The sequence below is a fragment of the Portunus trituberculatus genome, chromosome 32 (genome assembly GCF_017591435.1).
Source record: "Portunus trituberculatus isolate SZX2019 chromosome 32, ASM1759143v1, whole genome shotgun sequence".
Lineage (NCBI taxonomy): Eukaryota > Metazoa > Arthropoda > Malacostraca > Decapoda > Portunidae > Portunus > Portunus trituberculatus.
Window position 1 is genome coordinate 7,290,682 of NC_059286.1, and position 21,185 is coordinate 7,311,866.

The following is a 21,185-nucleotide window of genomic DNA, read 5'->3' on the forward strand; positions in this document are numbered from 1 at the left end:
CATTTTATCTATTTATTTATTTATTCATTTATTATTTTATTCTTATTTGATGTGGTATTATTATTATTTTTTTGTAGTTCCGTTTTTTTTATATCAAGATTTGTGTTTTTTTTTTCTTTCTAATTACATGTGGTAGTTTGTTTTTGTTGTTCTGTTTTTTTATCTATTTTCCTACTTGATGAAATGTGGTGGTGTTTTTTTTCTTCTTTTTTTGTTCTTATCTCTATTTTTTATTATGTTTTTTTTGTTTGATTATTTGTGGTAGTGTGATTTTGTTGCTGTCTCTTTCTTTTTATCTAGATGTGCTTTTTTTCTTATTTTTACTTGATTAAATGTGGTAGTGTTTTTGTTGTTATTCTCTCTCTCTCTCTCTCTCTCTCTCTCTCTCAATCACATATGTTTGCTTGTCTTGGTTTATCATTTTTTTTCTCTCTCTTTTTCTCTAGTTCTGTTTCTCCAAGGGTATAACTCCCTCTTTGGCTAATAAGGCTGATTATCTTTACTGTATCGTGTGTGTGTGTGTGTGTGTGTGTGTGTGTGTGTGTGTGTGTGTGTGTGTGTGTGTGTGTGTGTGTGTGTGTGTGTGTGTATCTCTCTCTCTGTTTTTTATTTGTGGTGTGGCTTCTCTCTTTCTTCTCTCTTTTTCTCTAGTTCTATTTCTTCAAAGGTGTAATTTTCTCTTTAGCTAATAATCTTCACTGTACTGTATTTATTTATTCTTATGTATCTATTTATTTTTTATCTCTCTTGTTCATTTGTGGCACGGCTGATCATTTTTTCTCTCTCTATTTCTCCAGTCTTGTTTCTTCCAAGGTAACATTCTCTCTTTAGCTAATAATCTTCACTGTATTGTTTTTCTTTTCTTTCTTTTTTTTTTTTGTGTGTGTTATCTCCCTCTTGTTTATTTGTGGCACGGTTTATAACTTTCTCTTCTCTCTTTTCTCTAGTCTTGTTTCTTCAAAGGTAAAATTTGCTGTTTAGTTAATAAGGTTCATTATCTTTACTGTATTGTATTAGTTTTAGTGTTATCTCTTATCACTTTCTTCTCTCTCTTTTCCTCCAGTTCTGTTTCTTTAAAGGTACAATTTTATCTTTATCTCTTCCTCTGTTTATCACCTAGTACATTTCCTTCTTTGTTCCTGCAGCAATATAGTTAGTCAAAGTTTTCCTCAGTCATCAGTATTGCATCTATGAATCCTGCAACACAAGACAGAACATTCATTTTCTATGTTGCTGTATACGTGTTTATCCTCCCAATACTTCCTCTTGTCTATTCTAGTCTAGGTTCGGGCCTCTAGTTTAAGTGGCCTGGGTTTAAGTCCTTGCCAAACCTAGTTGCCCGGTGGGAGATGTAGCGTTCTCCTGTTACCCTGCTGGTGCCATATGGTGTCTCATCGAATAATTTTCATTTCCATTATTCCAGTCGAGCCGTTTTCTTGTGTACTCTAGTTTAGCACACTGTTCTCTCACTTCACTAACACAAGACAGAGTTAAATTTTGTGTTACTGAGTTGTTGTTCCTTATCCTCTCAACACTTCTGCTTGTCTATTCTGGTCTAACACATTCTCTTGTTTACTCTAATCTAACACATTGTTTTTTCATTTCACTAACACAAGACAGAGTTCAGTTTTGTGTTACTGAGTTGTTGTTCCTTATCCTCTCAACACTTCCTCTTGTCTATTTTAATCTAACACATTCTCTTGTTTACTCTAGTTTACTGCACTGTTCTTTCATTTCACTAACACAAGACAGAGTTAAATTTTGTGTTACTGCGTTGTTGTTCCTTATCCTCTCAACACTTCCTATTGTGTACTCAGATCTAGCACTTGTTTACTCTAGTTTAACACACTCCTCTCACTGCACTAACACAGGATAGCGTGTTTACTTTTTGTGTTCATTGCTGTTCCTCCATCATCTCAAAACTTCCTCTTGTCTAGCACAGTGTTCTCTCACTTCACCAACACAAGACAGAGAGTTCAGTTCTTGTGTTCAATGTTGTTCCTTTACTCTCTCAACATCTCCTCTTAAGTACTCTAGTTTAGCACTTTTCTTGTTAAGTCTGGTTTTAACTCCCTCTCCTTTCATTTAATTGATCTAAGACAGAGTTCAATTTTGTGTCCTTGCATTGGTGTTTATCCTTTCAACACTTCCTCTTGTCTATTCTAGTCTCGCATGTTTCTTGTTTACTCCAGTCTAACACACTGTCCCCTCATTTCACTAACACAAGACAGAGTTCGCTTCAATTGGTGTTTACCCTTTCAACACCTTCTCTTGTCTATTCTAACCTAACACTTTTCTTGTTCACTTTAGTCTGGTACAGTGTCTGAAGGGGTTAATTGTTTTTGTTACCTTGGTCAATTCAACCCTATTACACTGAAGAAAAGAAAAGTATATGCCATAAGCTGATCTCAAATTTAATGCAAGAGTTAACCAGTACTCTCAATCATTCACCACTACTCTGTCCACCTCCCTAATGCAAGAGTTAACCAGTACTCTCAATCATTCACCACTACTCTGTCCACCTTCCTAATGCAAGAGTTAACCAGTACTCTCAATCATTCACCACTACTCTGTCCACCTTCCTAATGCAAGAGTTAACCAGTACTCTCAATCATTCACCACTATTCTGTCCACCCTCTAATGCAAGAGTTAACCAGTACTCTCAATCATTCACCACTACTCTGTCCACCTTCCTAATGCAAGAGTTAACCAGTACTCTCAATCATTCACCACTACTCTGTCCACCTCCCTAATGCAAGAGTTAACCAGTACTCTCAATCATTCACCACTAGTCTGTCCACCTCTCTAATGCAAGAGTTAACCAGTACTCTCAATCATTCACCACTACTCTGTCCACCTCTAATGCAAGAGTTAACCAGTACTCTCAATCATTCACCACTACTCTGTCCACCTCTAATGCAAGAGTTCACCAGTACTCTCAATCATTCACCACTACTCTGTCCACCTCTCGAGACTTCACCAGTACTCTCAATCATTCACCACTACTCTGTCCACCTCCCTAATGCAAGAGTTAACCAGTACTCTCAATCATTCACCACTAGTCTGTCCACCTCCTAATGTAAGAGTTAACCAGTACTCTCAATCTTTCACCACTAGTCTGTCCACCTCTCTAATGCAAGAGTTAACCAGTACTCTCAATCATTCACCACTACTCTGTCCACCTCTCTAATGCAAGAGTTAACCAGTACTCTCAATCATTCACCACTACTCTGTCCACCTCTCTAATGCAAGAGTTAACCAGTACTCTCAATCATTCACCACTACTCTGTCCACCTCCCTAATGCAAGAGTTAACCAGTACTCTCAATCATTCACCACTACTCTGTCCACCTCTCTAATGCAAGAGTTAACCAGTACTCTCAATCATTCACCACTACTCTGTCCACCTTCCTAATGCAAGAGTTAACCAGTACTCTCAATCATTCACCACTACTCTGTCCACCTCCCTAATGCAAGAGTTAACCAGTACTCTCAATCATTCACCACTACTCTGTCCACCTTCTAATGCAAGAGTTAACCAGTACTCTCAATCATTCACCACTACTCTGTCCACCTCCCTAATGCAAGAGTTAACCAGTACTCTCAATCATTCATACCTTTCTCTGGCACACTCTGGAACTCCCTCACTGCCTGCTTCTGTATTTCCATCTACCTATGGCTTCACTTCATTTAAGAGGGAGGTTTCAAGACATTTATCCCTTTTCTTTTGGCTAACTCTCAGAACTACACAGGGACTGGCAAATAAGTTAGCCTTTTTTTCCCCCATTTTATGTTGCCCTTAATCAGTTTTCCCTTCTTACATAAAAAAAAAAAAAAAAATAATAATAATAAAAATACTGCCTTCCATTACACAAGTCACGCCTCAAGCAAGCACATTTCAGTCGCATCTATCCTTGATCTTTGTCTCTAATTTCACACCCTAATCTTACTTGTACGTGTCATTGCTGGCTGCCGGCCACCACAATTATTCTATTATGCAAACCCTTTTTTACATCCATCATTACCCTTCTTTCTTTTATCACATCCCTCTCACAGATCCATCCACTCTCTCTCTCTCTCTTTCTCTCTGGTGGCTACAGATACAGTGCACTACAGAACCATTTATAGGTACTTCAATGTGTGTGTGTGTGTGTGTGCATTTTTTAATAAACCCTTTTCTTCATCATATAAGACATTACACAATGCAGCAGTCGTATGTTATAATTTAAGTCTAATGAAGCAAGTTGGCTAATGAAATAATACAATAATGATATAATAAGAATAATACAAGCAGAGTAAAAACTATAGTAATATCATGTCATGTCTCAACAGCTAAAAATTACACACCATGATGTCACCAGCAGGCAAGGCTTTCTGCTGGTGCCTACACTTATATTCCTTCTCATACACAAAATGCCTTTCCTTAATTCCTATTTTTCCATCACCTTACTTTTCTTCTGATACACAAAACGCCTTTCCTTAATTTTTAGTTTTCCATCGTCTTACTTTTCTTCTGATACACAAAATGCCTTTCTTTAATTCCTATTTTTCCATCATCTTACTTTTCTTCTGAGATCCAAAATGCTATGAACAACACTGAATTTGGAGGAAATAAATTGCCACACAGCCCAAGAAATACCTTTAAGACACGTCAAACTCACTTTTCAAAACAAGTATCAAATCCTTAAACTTTAAGTACTGGGACACATTTTTACAATGAGTTTTGGATGTGATTGGACGACTTTATTGACATTATGAAGGGTTTATGGAGGTTGGAAGATTAATGGCCAGAGTCCTCACCATTGTAATCCCCACATGAACACTTGAAGCTGCACAAAATCACTAAATGGTAAGCAGAATAAATACAAAAACGTGTCATAGTACTGAAGAAGTTATCACACACACACACACACAGTGACATCAATATACTGAAGGCATTTGCTTTCCTCTTTTTTCCTGAGCCTGTATGGTCTGAGTGCAGGGCCAAGGCTTCCCTCTAAAGAAGGCTGTGGACTGCCTGTGGGAGTATGGGGTATGGGGGTGTGGGGGTGAGGTGCCAGGTACAGTATAGCATTATCCTCAGAGTCCCTTTCGACTATACATATTTTTGTTTAATTTCAGTGGGCCTTTTTTTATCAACTTATTTTTCTTTTTTTTCCTTGGCCAGACTTCCCTCTTACATAAAAAAAAAGAAGAAAAAGAAAGGAAAAGAAAGAAAAAAGTTGGCCACAGTTTTGTCTTGCTGGATGGCCAAACAGTGTGATATGGGAGAAGACACCAGTCCACACACCACAGAATACTCTCCACCTAAGGAATCAAGTCTGAAATCTCTCCAATGTGTGAATGAAGTGGACTGTTACAACTCAAAACCTGCTGACTGCATCACACCTCACACTCAAGCACCATTACTCAACATAAATAAGATTACACACACTCACACTAAGAGGATCACAACTCATCAGTCTTTTGCCAAGCAGGAACGTGTATCACATTCTATCAAGCCACAACAATCAAGATATTCAACAGATGCTTCCTTTTACAATACTCCACATTCACCCGACCATAGCCTTTCATTGTATTACACACGTTGGCATCCTTGAAGCATTCCTAAACATATAAATCACTCCTTCTATGATCATGGAATGTATAGCCAATATTTTTCCTCCTTTTTGTAATGTTTTGTAAAGTGGCATCTATTTCATATGAACTAACTCTTTCTCTGCTCCTCCACCTCCACCTCCTCCTCCTTCTCCTCCTCCTTATTGTTCTGTAAAGATGTGAAGATGTAAAGACAAGAGCTGCTGACTCATACACTCCTTTCTGAGCATCACAGGATGTCTCTATAGCTGTCACCTGTCTTACTATTTCTCTCTCTTTCATTTCCTCTCGGTGAGTTTTGATCTAGGAGAGTTTTGATATAATTCAGTCAAGAGGGAATTTTACATAAGTTATGACCATTCCCACATTTCAGACCTCAAGGATAACTAAAGTATTGTTCAAAAGTGCCAATTTGCCAAGTTTTGCACTACATTTGGTTTCAGAGGTTCAATATTCTTCTATCCATATATACAAGCATATGGGAAGTGTGTATATAGTGTGTGGCCTTGTGTTAGGCTGTCTATCTCTCTCTGAAGACTTTTTTAATGAAAGGTTACAGTAATAAGAGCATCCCTGAGTCAACATGAGATGTGCGCACCATCTTCACTACTCAACTGTCCACAGAACCATCCCAGTATATTCCATCTGACTGTTCTTTAGAGACTGTATGGCTAGTGTGTTGGTTTTTAATCCAATCCAGTACATGCTGTCTCATACATCTTTTGTTCAGATGATGAGTGTTGCCCTTTTAATGATGCATCACAATGTCATCCCCATGTCATTTACTTGCAGCCAGTATCTCAACTATTCTTCCCCCAGCCATCCTGTGTGTGCGTACATGTGTGATGGCCGTGGTGGTCAGCCGTCTAACAACAAGGGCAGCCAGTGTCGCAGCGGTGACCAAGTGAGTGTGGTGCATGTAAACTTAAATATGTGTATCAGGATTTCACTTCCATATGCAAGACAGGTTAGGTGTACTGTACATTTGCTAAGACACAGTGTGCTGCTGAAAACAATGAAGTCAATGGCAACTAACTCAATTGAAGTGACATATAGCCCAGTGCATCATGTGTGTATTTCATTTACTATTCATTCAAGATACTTGTGGTATTGTGAAGCAGCATTTCTGAACAGCATTGTGGGCCTGACCAAGTGGTCCCGCTGACCTTATATGGCCCGGAGGCTGGAGGTCCCCTACTTAGGTTAGAGTCTTGAAGTGAAGCATCTCTGGCTAGCTAAGATCAGTGTCCTTATGGGAATGGACCCCCCACCCCCCACTCAGGTTAGGTTAAGTAATGTTGTGGGTTGAGAAGAAAACATTAGCAGAGTGGTGTGCCTTGTCTTAATAGTTACAGACACTCTTTCTACCACATTTTAGACTAGACTACAACACCAGCGACCCTAACCTCACCCCACCCCACCCCACCCTATTTTAGTTTCATGGGTGGGTTAGGTCAGGTAATGCTAGGTTAGACTACGTTAGGTAAGAGGGCGTGCGGGCTTAATATTTCACCACCTTTTCTTACATATTTCATACAAAAAGACAAAAAGACAAAAAAAAAAAAAAAAAAAAACACCGGCGGATCACGAAAACCAACACCACAACAATGCGCTCAGCAGACAACACAACACAACACACACACACACACACACACACACACAGGACGAAACACAACAGCTACCTTATGGAAGAACAGTGACGAGAGAGAGAGAGAGAGAGAGAGAGAGAGAGAGAGAGAGAGAGAGATCAGGTGTCACATCCCCTTTCCCTCCCCTTCCCTTAACCCTTCTACCCAATATCCCTTAACCCTTTAGTATATTACCTCCCTCTTCTTTAGTCTCTCCATTTATCCATCCTTTTCTATTCTCTCTCACGTTTCCTTCCCTATATTCTCTCTCCCTTTCCCTCTTTCTCCCTCCCTTCACCTGTTGCGCTGAGGAGGCTTACCTGTGGGCCGGGGACAGGTGGGGCAGGCGGGGCACAGGGTCCAGGTGCATGACTCAGGTACACTAACGTTTACCTGTAGTCACCTGTGCTTCCAATACCTTCATTACTGCAACGTTTATCAATGCCACCGCTATACTGCTGCTGTTTCACTCCCCCGGCCTTTCTTTCAGCGTGGGTATGCACTGTAGCGGGGTTTGCTGGGGCTGGTGGTGATGTGTTGTTGTGGGCATGCACCATTCACTAGGGAAGGTACTGTTTCAGGAGCACCAAAGCACACCCTCCCTCCACTGTGTCCTGAGTGGCACTGAGTCTGCAGAGGTGTCGGAGGTGAGGTGAAGTAATATGCCAAACGTACGATGTTTCTAATTTTTTTATTGTTATTATTGTTATTTTATCATTATTTCTTCAATACTATTATACATTATTATTTCTGTGATATTCAATATAGAAATTTTAGGAATCTGTTATTGTAATACTTTATAAATGCTATTCAATTCCTTTTTTTATCAATTCTTTTGCAATGGTACGATATTTTTTTTTTTCAATATCCAAGGTACAATACAATACACTACCTACCTTTTATTTTTTACTTATTTATGCGCTATTGTGTTGACTTCAAAGTTTTCATCACTGCACAATTGCAATAATTCACTATGCAATCTGTATGTTTTCCCCTTTAGTATGATATTCATCTCTCTCTCTCTCTCTCTCTCTCTCTTGAAGTTATAACACCATTCTCTTAACAGTATATACCACACCACTACCTACAACACACTCACACATACACACTACGGTCGCCTGACCTGAAGACGACCGCGGTGAATTACAAGGCATCACTAGCGCCCCGACCCGCCAATCCCCGCCAGCCCCACACCTTCACCCTGCAGGTAAGTGATTTAAGACATTTTTCGAGTGTTTTGCAGGTGTTTTAAGAGCTCGCTGTGATAAAGTAGATGGAGGAGGAGGTGGTGGAAGGATGGGGAGGAATGTGGGAAGGAGGGGAGGGAATGTGGAGGTGGTGAGAAAGTGCAAAAAAACTACTTCGGCTCTACATTACGATTCTTTCTTGTTTATTATTGAAATTTGCATTGTTTTTGTATTTTATTTATTGATAGGAATGTAAATCAAGTTATAATTCGTAGTAAAATCGTGCCTGACTATGATTTTTGTTTCCCGCTAGAAATAACACTTTCGACGTTCTATGATTTTAACTTTTTTTTAATTAGCACGCCTAGGATTGTTTTGGTGCTTGATATAAGATTTATAAGATATGGAAAACATGATTCAAGTAATAATATTACATAAAATTTAGTGTAACTATTCGTACTTTCAAATAAAAAAATTCAAACGGTACCAAAATTAAAACCAAAATTTTTCATACGACAAGGAATCTGTGTTTTCTTTATATAGCTGGAAAGCAAAAATTATTCTTATTCAGAAAATGTAATATAATGTAGTGTGGCTAAACTTTCCTTCTCGACATTATGCAATGTTTGTGGACCCGTTAATTTAAAATAAACATTCTTCGTTGGACGCGTTTTGTAAATATTACACTCGCTAACGTTTTTATATTTCCGTTATTAGTTAAAGTATTTGTCGCGTCCAAAACTGTAGTACATTTCAGTCTAGGCGCCTTTTGTCTTCTCGCGATTTTTAAAATGAATTACGTACGTAAATATTAGGCCGCAAGGGCACATCAGCCGTGTTTTTCCCCCAGGTCAGTCCACTAATGTTTGCCAGCAGTCCCGAGTGTTTTCAGACGTAGAGAGTGAAGCAAGGCCATAATCAACCACCGAAATAGATAAATAGGCTATTACTGCGTTAAATAAGGTGGTGTTTATGTATACTCCGTTCAGACCGTCCGGCACCCACCTTGCCTGGGGCCAAGACTCTACCTGCCAATTCCCCCGTTCCTCCTTGTGTCATCTCAACATTTCCTTCAATTTTGAGTGTTTCCTGAGCATTTCTTGATGTTTCCCACCTGAAATGCATAGAGTATATTGATGTGAGGAAGAAATGATGATTGGAAGTGTGTGAGGGAATGATATGAAGAAATGGGAGATGGAAGTGTGGGAGGGAGTGTAGTACCAGCAGGAGCATTATTATCATTGTGTGTGTGTGTGTGTGTGTGTGTGTGTGTGTGTGTGTGTGTGTGTGTGTGTGTGTGTTATAATGCCCAAGAAGAAACCATTATATCACTGTAGTTTCTTGTTAGAACTGAATTGTGCCTTGAGGTGGCCTGAACATAGTGAGTGGGTGACACTGTCAGGCCAGTGGTGGTGTTCATGCCCTGGACAGACTGCCTCACTGTGTATGGCGCACTAACCATTCACACCCTGTTAAACTTTGAACAGTGGATGATATTTCTGCTACTGTCTTTCTTTTGTGTAAGAAGGAAAGCTGGCCAAGTGCAACACAATGAAATGAAATAAAAAGGCCCACTTAGTTGTTAGTCCCCTTACATGGAGTGGATGCTCCCAGCCTTCCATTTGTGGCATGACTGGCCTCGTATGTTGCGCACAAGTTTTTTTCTCTTTAATTTGTGTTGATATAGGCGTCAGTTTGGATTATTGTTTGCTTGTTTGTGGCCTTGTGATCTTGTTACTGCAGCAAAGATAAACAAATTGAGTTTTTTTTTATTGGTTTACTTGTTTTCCAATATTTTATCAGGTGTTAGTGAAGATGCCCAAAATTTTGGTAGTTAATATATGGGAACCCTAATTTGTCCCATTCTTTTGGCCAGCTCTCTTGGACCTACTTGGGGACTGGTATCTAAGTGAGCCATTTTCTTACCCTTGACCAGGTTTCCTCTTATACATAAAAAAAAAAAAAGTAAACAAATCACTTAAAGTTATAAAGGTAGTAAAGCTACAGTACTAAGGGCAAAAGATACACACCCAAACATAATATATACTTTATTACCTGGCAACACATACTTAACATGGCATTCACAGCTCTACCATTGGGACCAACTAACAGTGTGCAACTTGAAACATCTAAACAGTACAGTACATAACAACTGCTTCTGAGACATCAATGGAAGACTTCACCTTGCATGGGGGAATGAATACAATAGTAGAAAACACACAGCATATTCCAGGTTCAGTATATGCTAGTGTACTTTTATCAATACTTCATCACAATTGTCTCTTTCTCTAATATAGGTAGTTGTGTGTCTTCTCTCCCACTCCCTACAAATAGATAACAATAATAAAGAGAAAGTAATCTAAAAACAATACTAATATTAAGAAATACCTGAAGAAGAGGAAGATATGAATGAAACAAAAATATTAATGTATGATGAATGATCAACAATAATGGGAATAAAGGAAGGAAAAAATAAATAGGAAGAAGAAAAAAAAAAAAAATTGATAACACTAACGTAATGAAACATCTGAAGAAGAGCAAGTTAATGATAGGGAATAAAAATGAAGAAAAACTTAATGTATGAAAAAAAAAAAAAAAATCAACCATAATGAGAATAGAGGAATGAAAAAAAAAAGAAAAAAAAGAAATATGTACTAAGAAAAAAAAATTGATAATGCTAACATAATGAAATACCTGAAGAGAAAGATAATGATGGAGAATATGAATGAAAAGAAATTATATGAAAAAAGATCAACAATAATGAGAATAAAGGAAGGAAGAAAAAATAATGACACTAACATTATGAAATAGCTGAAGAAGAGCAATATAATGATAGTGAATAAAAATGAAAAATTAATGAATGAAAAAAAATCATAATAGGAATAAAGGAAGGAAGAAAAAGGGGAAAAAATTGATAATGATACTAACATTATGAAATACCTGAAGAAAAGCAAGAGAGGGAATATGAATGAAGAAAGGAAGAAAATATAAAAAGAAAAATATGAGAAAATATCACAAACAATGAGAATAAAGGAAAGAAAAAGAATAGAAGAAGTAAGAGAAAAAGAAGAGAAAATTCCTAACAATTCTGAATTATTAGTACATAAAAAATAAGATAAAAAACTAACTTGCAATTCATTAACTACAGAGAAAAAAAAAAAAAAAAAGATGCTTATCAACCTTTCTCTTCAAACTACAGCTACTACAATCACTTCACACAAAGCCACCCATCTCTCTTATCAATCTTTCAATCAATCAACCATCTAACCTCTTCAAACTACACCCACAACACCTTGCCACAAGACTGCTACACCCATTACAATCACTTCACACAGTCACCCATCCTTCTTTCTTATCAATCTTTCAATCAATCAATCAACCATCTAACCTCTTCAAACTACACCCACAACACCTCGCCACAAGACTGCCACACCCATTACAGTCACTTCACACTCACTCCCTCCTGCAACTCTCTATCTTATACCTGTTGCCTTGAGCTCTGTCCTGTTTTACTATGAGAACCATTTGTCACCTTTGTTTCATTAGTCATATCAGGAAATCCTATCTATTAAAGGGTTAAAAAGGAAGGCAGAGGGAAGGGGAGGGGAGGAAAGGGAAGGGAAGGGAAAGAGAGGGAAGGAAGGAGAGAAGAAAGGAAGGAAAGAAGAAAAAAAGGAAGAAAGAGAAAATGAATCTATATACAAAGGAAGCAGCAAAGAAAAAGAGGAAGGAAGAAGGAAGGAAAGAAAAAAAAAGAAGGAAAGATGGAAGAGGGAATAAATCTGTATCTATATAAGAAAAAATAACAAGGAATAGGAAGAAAGGAAATGAGAGGAGAGAAATTAAAGAGAAAGAGAGGAAAGGAAAAAAAGAAAAGAAATTAAAGAAAGGAAAAAAGGGTGAATGAAGAAAGAAAAAAGAGATCAAATTAAACAAACCATCTCTGGAATGATACAAACACAAACAAAATACACGAGAGAGATCAACACAGCTCACAAACTCTACACAAAATAGCTACCCTAAGAGTTCCTGCTCGATGTTGAACAAAGAGATGGTGAAACATTTGAGCAAAACTGAGTCAAAGATGAGTTTACAAAGATATGTACATCTTGTGTGTATGTGTATGGTGGTCCCTTTCTGGAGAGAGAGAGAGAGAGAGAGAGAGAGAGAGAGAGAGAGAGAGAGAGAGAGAGAGAGAGAGAGAGAGAGAGAGAGAGAGAGAGAGAGAGACAAAAAGAGAAAGAGAAAGAAAGGAAAAAATAAAATGAGAAAGAAAAAAAAGGAAAGACAGTAAGAATAAGAAAGAAAACGAGAAAGAGCGAAAAAAGGAGAGAAAGAAAGAAAGAAAGATAAAATTGCATAAAAAAAATGAAATAAGACCTAAACTATTGTGACATTTATTAACAAAAAAATCTAACCAATAAAAATCAGAAGACGACAAAACAAACCAAATCAAACAATAACTGATGCAGGAATTTAGGAATCAAAAAGGAGAAAGAAAAAGAAAAAAAGAAACACAGGACATTTATCATTAAAAACATTAATATACCACCAACAAAGTAGGTAAGGGTGATCACCAGTGGCTTAATGAACCTGGCTAGCCTTTACTGTATAATAAAATGTACATACAAGTAATTCTCGATTTACACAATTGATGCGTTCCAAGAGGCATCGCATATTTCAAAATTCACGTAAAACAAACTTGTAATTCTCATAAGAAACAATAGATAATAGGGAGGATGTGGGATGTGGTCCAAATCCTGTATAAACAAACCAACTGAGCAAATTTTATCATTTTTGGTTGTGTATTAACAAAAACCAGTAAATTAAACACGCGTAAACCAAGAGTTACCTGTATGTATGTTCTGTATAAACTAAATGAAATAAAGAGATAAAATAATATACAGCTGCATCAGATAGAGACAAAAAATAATGAGAGGAAAAGAAAAAAAAAACAGCACATCAGTAAAAATGTGAAAACAAAATATAGCTGCACTAGTAATAAAAAAAAAAAAATAATAATAATAATAATTTCCAGCACCTTCAGTCATTCCTACCTTGGTGCGTCTTTCATGCTTCAAATAACTGAGACACAACAGAAGTTAACCAGTACTCTCAATCACTCATCCGTTTCTCTGCTACACTCTGGAACTCCCTGTCTGCTTCTGTGTTTCCCTATTTCCATCTTCGTATCACTGAAGAGGGAGGTGTGTCTTTTATGCTTCAAATAACTGAGACATAATAGAAGTTAACCAGGACTCTCAATCATTCATCCCTCTCTCTGCTACACTCTGGAACTCCCTGTCTGCTTCTGTACTTCTGTATTTCCATCTTTCTATGACACAAAATCACTGAAGAGGGAGGTGTGTCTCTTATGCTTCAAAGAACTGAGACATTGCATAAGTTAACCAGTACTCTCAATCACTTATCCCTTTCTCCACTACACTCTGGAACTCCCTGCCTGCTTCTGTGCTTCTGTATCTTCCTATGACCTAATAGCACTGAAGAGGAAAATTTCAAGAAATTTATCTCTTTCTTGTAGCTAACTCTCTCAGGCCTGTTTGGGGACTGGCATCTCAGTGGACCTTTTTGTTTAGTAATTTTTGTTGCCCATGGCCAGATTCTTGCTCTTATATATATAAAAAATAAATAAATAAAATAAAATAAACAAATAAATAAATAAATAAATAATTAAAAAAGTCCCAGGGCAGTCCCTTGTGAGATGAGTGTTTGGGTGGTGGTTACCTCTGCTCTCCTGGCCACACAAGTCAGCACCTCCAGCACTCAGCGTTGTTCAGGTACTAAGCTAATCATTGGTGTGTTGTGTGTGTTCATGTGGCAAAAGGTATTTATACGATGCCAGGTTGTTCTGGTGGCAAGACTTCACCATTCCTATGATGTGAAGGGCACCAAGTGGTCAAGTAGCTACACCAAAGAAGTGTCACAATTGTTATTCCTATCACTAATCAACTGCCTTTTATATTTTTCCAATGGTACATTTCTTTTCATAAATAATCACATCTTAAACTATAGATATACTTTGCTCAGATTCTTATAGTTTTTAAAAATCTCTTTAATAATATATATTATCAGATATTTAAAACTTTTTCACAGTAAAAAATCTAATGGTGTGCTATGTGTGTGTTTATAGTTTCAAGCAAGTTGTGTATATATTAGTGGTTGCAATGCGTGTGTGCATGTGTGCATGTGTGCATGTGTGTGTGTGTGCGTGTATGGGCAGGGCAGGGCTAGGAGAGCAGGGGTGAGGCAGTGACCTTTGAGGCCGGGGATCGGATGTCCTCCAGGCTCTGCACCAGCTTTAGCTCCAGGTGTCGCACGGTGAGTGGCTGGCCAGGACCCGCCTCCTCCCTGGCCCGGGCCAGCGTGCGGTGCAGGATGGCCTGCATGGTGTTCAGTGTGGCCTCCACAGACCGCTGCAACAATGGCCATCATCGTGTTACTGTTATTTCAAACATGGCTACACATTTGTAGAGAAAGAAATATACTGGATGCTTTACTAAACTTAGGAAGACAACACACTCCAGAAAATAACACAAGTGAAACATGGAAAACCCAGACTTAATAAATACTTGAATAAACAATCAAGACACACGGATAACAAATGATTAAACTTAAACATCTCATTCTAATGGAAAATAATAAAGATCATTCAATAAGATTTTCTCCACTTCACATATTTTCTGTATGCCATAAAACCAAACTGAAAGAACTCAATGTGTGCATAACAGTGAAAACACAAGTAATAATGAAACTGTATGGTGAATGAAGAAGTAATATCAAAACAAACAATGCATAATACAAAAAGTACAACTTACAAACACTTAGGAAATGTGTGCTTACCTTGAGGTTGTTGTTGGTGTGGTGTGACCAGGCCAGCAGCAGAGCAGCAAACAGGTCGCCGGTGCCTGTGAAGTTGGCTGGCAGACGAGGAATGTGTGCGTTGAACTTCTCCTTGGAGCCATCTGGAATGAGAGTGTGTCAGCAAAAAAGACCATTGAAAAGAGGGAGGGAACAAAATGAGCAATTCATATGAAGTGCCTGTGAAGACTCTAGTTATAAGACATCTCATTACTCTTAATCCCATGATGTGTTTCCATATCTACTCTGCTTCCTATTTGATGATTTTATACAGCTTCAAAAACTAATGTGGGGGGATTAAAACAGTATAGACTGTGGGCATTAATCTTGACTTCCATAGACCTTTCCTAATGTCAATAAAAATGGTCTAATTATACCCAACTCTCAAGCTAAAATTGTGTCCCAGTATTGAAGGGATTAAATTCACCTCTCTTCTTCCTTTTTTCAGACTCCATACAACTTACTGGTGATGGAGGAGGCCAGCACCACCAGCTCCTCCTGAGTGCCTAGGTCGGTGCTGGATAGAACAACAGTCTTCACTCCCTGCTCGTGGAACCACTCCAGCACTGCTGCTGCGTCACCCTTGCCCTTGATCTTCTGCCCACTCAAGAGTCTGGTGGAGAGGCACTGGCTGAGGAACAGGTGTGTGTGTGTGTGTGTGTGTGTGTGTGTGTGTGTGTGTGTGTGTGTGTGTGTGTGTGTGTGTGTGTGTGTGTGTGTGTGTGTGTGTGTGTGTAAAAGTAACTGAAAGATAGATGGATGTGTGTTGAGAAAGATGGGAGACAGCTATGTATATTAAATTACTTGGAAATGATGAAGGAGAGGCATGAAATGAGAAACAGGAAGTGTGTGTACTCAGAAATATAACTGAAAGATTAATGTTTTTTTCTTTCTTTCTTTTTTCATGTAAGAGGGGAAATCTGTCCAAGGGCAACAAAGACAGTAAACAAAAAAGGCCCACTGTGATGCCAGTCCCCAAACAGAAAGAAAGCAGGAGACAAATCAGATGAATAAAAAATATAGAGACTGATGGATGTGAGTGTTGGGAAGGAAAGGAGGGAGGAGTGGAGGTAAAGTGGAGGAGGAGGTGGTACTGATGGTTTGAGGAAGGAGGAAAAAATGGGAGGTGAAAAATGAGTAAGATAATAAGTAAAGCATATAGGAAAACACACAGAGCAACACAGAGATGCAGAAAAGAGAGATAAAGGAGGCATGTTGGGTTAGGTTAGGTTGAATTAGGTTAGTTTAGGCTAGTTTCAATTGAGTTTGATTAAATTAGGATAGGGTAGGGAAGGGTAGGTTAGGTTAGGTTAGGATAGGTTAAGTTAGGTTAGATCAGGCTACATTTCATTAGGTTAGGTTAGGTTAGGTTACATTGGGTTGGATCAGATTAGGTTAGGTCACGTTACATCACATTAGGTTAGGTTGGGTTAAGATAGGTTATGTTAGGTTAGATTAGAGCAGGTTATGTTACTCACTCTGCCTCATACTGGTTGGGTGTGATGATGTCTGCCAGAGGGACAATTTGCTCTCGGTACACAGGCAGCAGCTCCCCAGGGACGTACATCTTGCCGTTGTCTCCCATCACCGGGTCACACACTGCGGCCCAGGAAACAGTGTCAGTGGAGCAACAACTGTCATACTTAGCCACTGTGTAAACTGATAAAGCTACAGATAATAGAAGTCACTGTTTCTTTTAGTTCTCTGTGTTGTCGTCCTGCTATAAATCAAAAGAAATTGGCACATGAAAGCAAAATATCTGTATTATAATGACCACACACACACACACACACACACACACACACACACACACACACACACACACACACACACACATGCTCTCACCACAGATCAGGTTAGGGGGTGACAATCTCGAGATGCCTACAACACAGAAATTGAGTTGCACATGAAAGCAAAACATGTATATTATAATGGAAATGATGACACACACACACACATACACACACACACTCACCATAGATCAGGTTAGGGTTGACAGTCTTGAGGTGTTCCACAACACTCTTCACCTTCTGCAGGAATGAGGAGGAGCCAATGTAGCCGGTGAGCAGGTGTGTGTAGTAGTCAATGCCATTGGTCTGCAGGCCCTCAATGAGATCACCTGCAGAGGAAGGGAGAGGAAGAGGCTCAGCAGTATGGCTCAAAGGGAGGACATCTGGTACACATGGTATTACTGCAGCTACAATACTCCTTATTCACAAAAATTATGACTCTGGAACACAGAAATACCCAGATTATAGAACAGTGCCAGACTTCCAGGAACACAGAATACCCAGATTTGAGAACAGTGCTACATTTGTTGTAAGACAATTTGGTGAGAGACACACCAAGGATCACCCTCATGTCATCCATCAATGCTGTTTTCAAGCAGGAGTGAATCAACAACCACCAAACAACTGAGCTGAACAATTTAACTTGCACCACCACTGGCAATTTTCCAGAAATTCAGAAGTCCTTACAAAAAACTTTCAGACTTTTCCCTGAATTTTTTAAGTTTTTATGACCTATAACTACTATTACTATTACTACTACTACTACTACTACTACTACTACTACTACTACTACTACTACTACTACTACCACTACTACTATCACCAGCACCAGGACGGGGGCTCACCCAGTTGTGCATCGTCCAGCACCTGGCCCTTGAAGTGCTGGTAGCCGGTGTGATTGGAGAACTGAACAGAGTTGATGGTGTCCACCTCAAAGCCCAGCACCTGCAAACATGCAACATGCTAAGGCTTCCTCTCAGTTCAAAGTGAAAGGTACCAACACCCAAATCAGTGGTTGCATTTTCTTGTACACATATCTGAATATTCATTAACAGAAGTTGCAATGCTCAAGTCCCCATGCTAAGTATTACATCAGGGAAAGACTACATTATTGTATGTTCCGTGCTGTTCCAGTCAGTGATAAGTCACATAGTTCAATCTTTAACAGGCCAAGACAGTGGCAGCATCAAGTGAGATATTTCTCTCCACAAAGACATCTCACAAAACTCAAGTGTCTAAATTAAAAAAGTGGGGAAATGAATAAGAAATTGTCAGGTGTCTCTGATGAGGAAAGACCTTATTATTTTATCTTCTGACAATACTTTTATGGATATTCTGAGACAAAGCAGCACAAACTTATGTCATCAGACCAATACACCACATATCAATGCACTTATTCAAACTTATCAAACATCAGTCAAATCTCTCTTCAAACACTTAGATACTCAAGACAGCTACCTGCCACATACTGTTACATAGATGCAGGACACACATGACACTCCTATAAACTTGCCTGAAGGGGGAAACATGCACTCTTGTTGCCTACGTAGCCTGATACGACATGACTCTGGATGGACAGCACCCGCACACCGTGTTGTGATGCCATGGCTGAAAGTTGCCTCTGGAAGGGAACAGATTACAGCTTCAACACAACACAGAATAGAGTGGCAGGAGTGATGGGGATTACATTTCTTCAGTAAGGGGCACAAACCTTTAAGAGAAGAGATAAGGTGGGTGATGTTTGCACTACTTCACCATATCTAATCACCAGGCTTCATATTGGGTATTAAAAGTGGATATCTGCACTACGAACTTTAAGCTGATAAAAAAATGTTACATATATACGACTACATCAGGAAATTGAGAAATAAATAAAATAGTTTCACTCTCAAAACTCAGTAAACAGCCACTCATTTGAGAGGGAGGTTTCAAGATATTTATCCCACAGTTTTGGTTACATCTAATCAGACCTGCTTTGGAACTGGCATCTAAGTGGGTCTCTTTGTTTAGTCCTTTTTGTTAGCCTTGGCCAGATTTCTCCTCTTACATTGAAAAATAGAAAATAATGGGGTGGGGGGTGACTAGAGGTGGCATTGTAGGGGGGAAAGAATTATATACAATCCACAATGCTGTAAGAGTAATATGGTAACATAAATTATCTTTATGAGCATAAGTCTCACCCCACACTCTCTCTCTCTCTCTGCTGTGTCATCCAGTGTGATGGTGAGGCTGTGAGAATCTAGGCCATGTTTAGGCTTATCATTTTTGGCAATTCTCTGCCTTATTGAAAAAGACAAGAAAACAACCATGTAATTTTCTGCAGTAGATAAGCAAACCTGGCACCATACATGCATAAAAAGATAAATAAATATGTAAACAATATATATATATATAACAATTACCTGACAGCATACACAAAATAAAAAGGTCAATATCAACACTATATCACACTGGGCTATAATTAAAGAATATCTTCAGTAATACTCACAATACTACACTAGACTAGCAATCCTACTACCATACACACACAAAAAAATAAATAAATAGGTAAAAAAACATATATCTAACACACTAAAGGTCAATATCAACACTATATCACACTCTGGGCTATAATTACAGAGTATCTTCAGTAATATTCACAATACTACAGAGCAAAGTTACTAAATAAATCGGTTAAAAAATATATCTAGCAATTGTATAGAGCAAGCACATAACTAAAAGGTCAATATCAACACCATTTTACACCCTCAGCTAAAATAACAAAGTATTTTCAGTAATACTCACAATACAAGCGGTAAAACAGGCCAGAGTACACACCGCCAGCCAACCTCCAGCCTACCACCAGCAGACGTCTCTAGATCAGCTGAGAGGAGTGAATGTTGAGGTTGGTGTGTCGAGTGTCCTGTCTCCTATTCCAAGACCTTATGAGTGCGTATATTCCTGCCGTCGACTCTCACGTGATGTGGCAACTATCATGGTCATCATTACATCAACAAGGGCTACTTGTTTATTACCCTGTTTATCGCTCAGCCGGTCCAGTCTCAGTTATGTTCGTGGAGTTTGTCTTTGTATCGGCTCCCAGTCCCATTTCTATTCGATTGTTTTTCTTTCTTTCTGTTTTCGGTTTCCCTCATTCCACTGGACCACTTGTCTCTAGTGTCTGTCTTGTAGGAGTGTGGTATTTGCTTCTATTACAGTTAATCCCTTCAGTCTGGAGCGCATCTTGATCATATTTTCTATAAGCATGATCAGTCGATTTTATTTACATTACGAAGGATCTATGCCTATTGAGATCAGCAGAAGATTAGAGGCCACTTGCCAGTCTTCACTATTTCAATCCCCACATGAGTTTCTGTATGAAATCGCCACATGGTAAGCAGAATAAATATGAAAACGAGTAATGGTTCATATCTTTTAGCACGATGTTTCTTTCTGTAGTTGATTGACGACTCCCATATATTTTGACAAGTTGTTAGTTATTTATATTTCTGTCATAAGTGTCGTTAACTTTGGTATGAAGTACACGTTTTTTTTTTTTTTCACTCATTTTAACCCCCGATGGTGTAGCATTGCTTTAATGATCGTTCACCTCTTCCTTAGCCATTCATTATCTTCTGTTGCGCCCTTACCATTGGGAGATGAAGCACATTTTGAAATATGATAGTATTGTTTTTTCGTTCTCTATTCATCGAGCTTTTTTTTTCACTCACTTTAACGTCCGATTGTGAGGCAGTAGTTCTTTGATAATCGTTCACCTTAATTAATTCCGCGTTAGCCAGACCTCATTGTTCTCCTCTTCTTTCTTTAAATTGATCCCTCTCTTTCCTTAATTCTTCTCCTTTCTTTGTTTTCTACTTTTTCCTCTCCTCGTCCTCGTCCTCGTCCTTCTCCTCCTCCTCCTCCTCCCCTTCCTCCTCCCTAAGAGACGCACCAGTGGGTAAATAATTATCAGCCTTAATTAGGCACTTGTTCTGTAGTTTGTGATATTTATAAGTGAATAGTTTAGTTTGTGAGGCCTTTTAGAATTGTTACACCTTCTTATATAATCACCATTACTTCGAATACGAATACAGGATAAATTGTTGTCCTTATGCATGCAGTAAT

General features: G+C 38.6%; 2 protein-coding genes and 1 long non-coding RNA gene across 3 annotated transcripts in view; 1 reads left to right on the forward strand and 2 right to left on the reverse strand.

The window, feature by feature from the left end:
- Positions 1-7,856, reverse strand: part of LOC123512114 (serine/threonine-protein phosphatase 4 regulatory subunit 4-like) — a 37,781-nt gene extending 29,925 nt beyond the window's left edge. Inside the window, exon 1 of the mRNA XM_045268354.1 lies at positions 7,546-7,856. The gene's annotated coding sequence lies outside the window, so the exon portion shown is untranslated. The remainder of the gene's footprint in view (positions 1-7,545) is intronic.
- A 436-nt stretch (positions 7,857-8,292) lies between these two features.
- Positions 8,293-16,669, forward strand: LOC123512001. Its single transcript, XR_006677002.1, has 3 exons — positions 8,293-8,432; positions 15,740-15,933; positions 16,203-16,669. It is a non-coding gene; the product is annotated as an uncharacterized LOC123512001 (long non-coding RNA).
- On the reverse strand, positions 12,924-20,152 carry LOC123512000 (pyridoxal kinase-like). Its single transcript, XM_045268115.1, has 8 exons — positions 19,866-20,152; positions 18,595-18,702; positions 17,927-18,026; positions 17,267-17,410; positions 16,770-16,890; positions 15,756-15,904; positions 15,274-15,395; positions 12,924-14,846 (listed from the first exon to the last, which is right to left on the reverse strand). The coding sequence occupies exons 2-8, from the start codon at positions 18,685-18,687 to the stop codon at positions 14,661-14,663; spliced, it is 915 nt and encodes a 304-aa protein (XP_045124050.1). The 5' UTR covers positions 18,688-18,702; positions 19,866-20,152; the 3' UTR covers positions 12,924-14,660.
- Between the last annotated feature and the right edge of the window lie 1,033 nt (positions 20,153-21,185).

Excerpts from the sequence above, each read along its gene's own strand:
- LOC123512000 (XM_045268115.1), bottom strand. The coding sequence starts at position 18,687 with ATGGCATCACAACACGGTGTGCGGGTGCTGTCCATCCAGAGTCATGTC. Across the intron at positions 18,027-18,594 it reads GTGCATGTTTCCCCCTTCAG|GTGCTGGGCTTTGAGGTGGA; the intron begins GCAAGTTTATAG and ends GCATGTTTGCAG. Across the intron at positions 15,905-16,769 it reads CCCAACCAGTATGAGGCAGA|ACTCTTGAGTGGGCAGAAGA; the intron begins GTGAGTAACATA and ends CCTCTCCACCAG.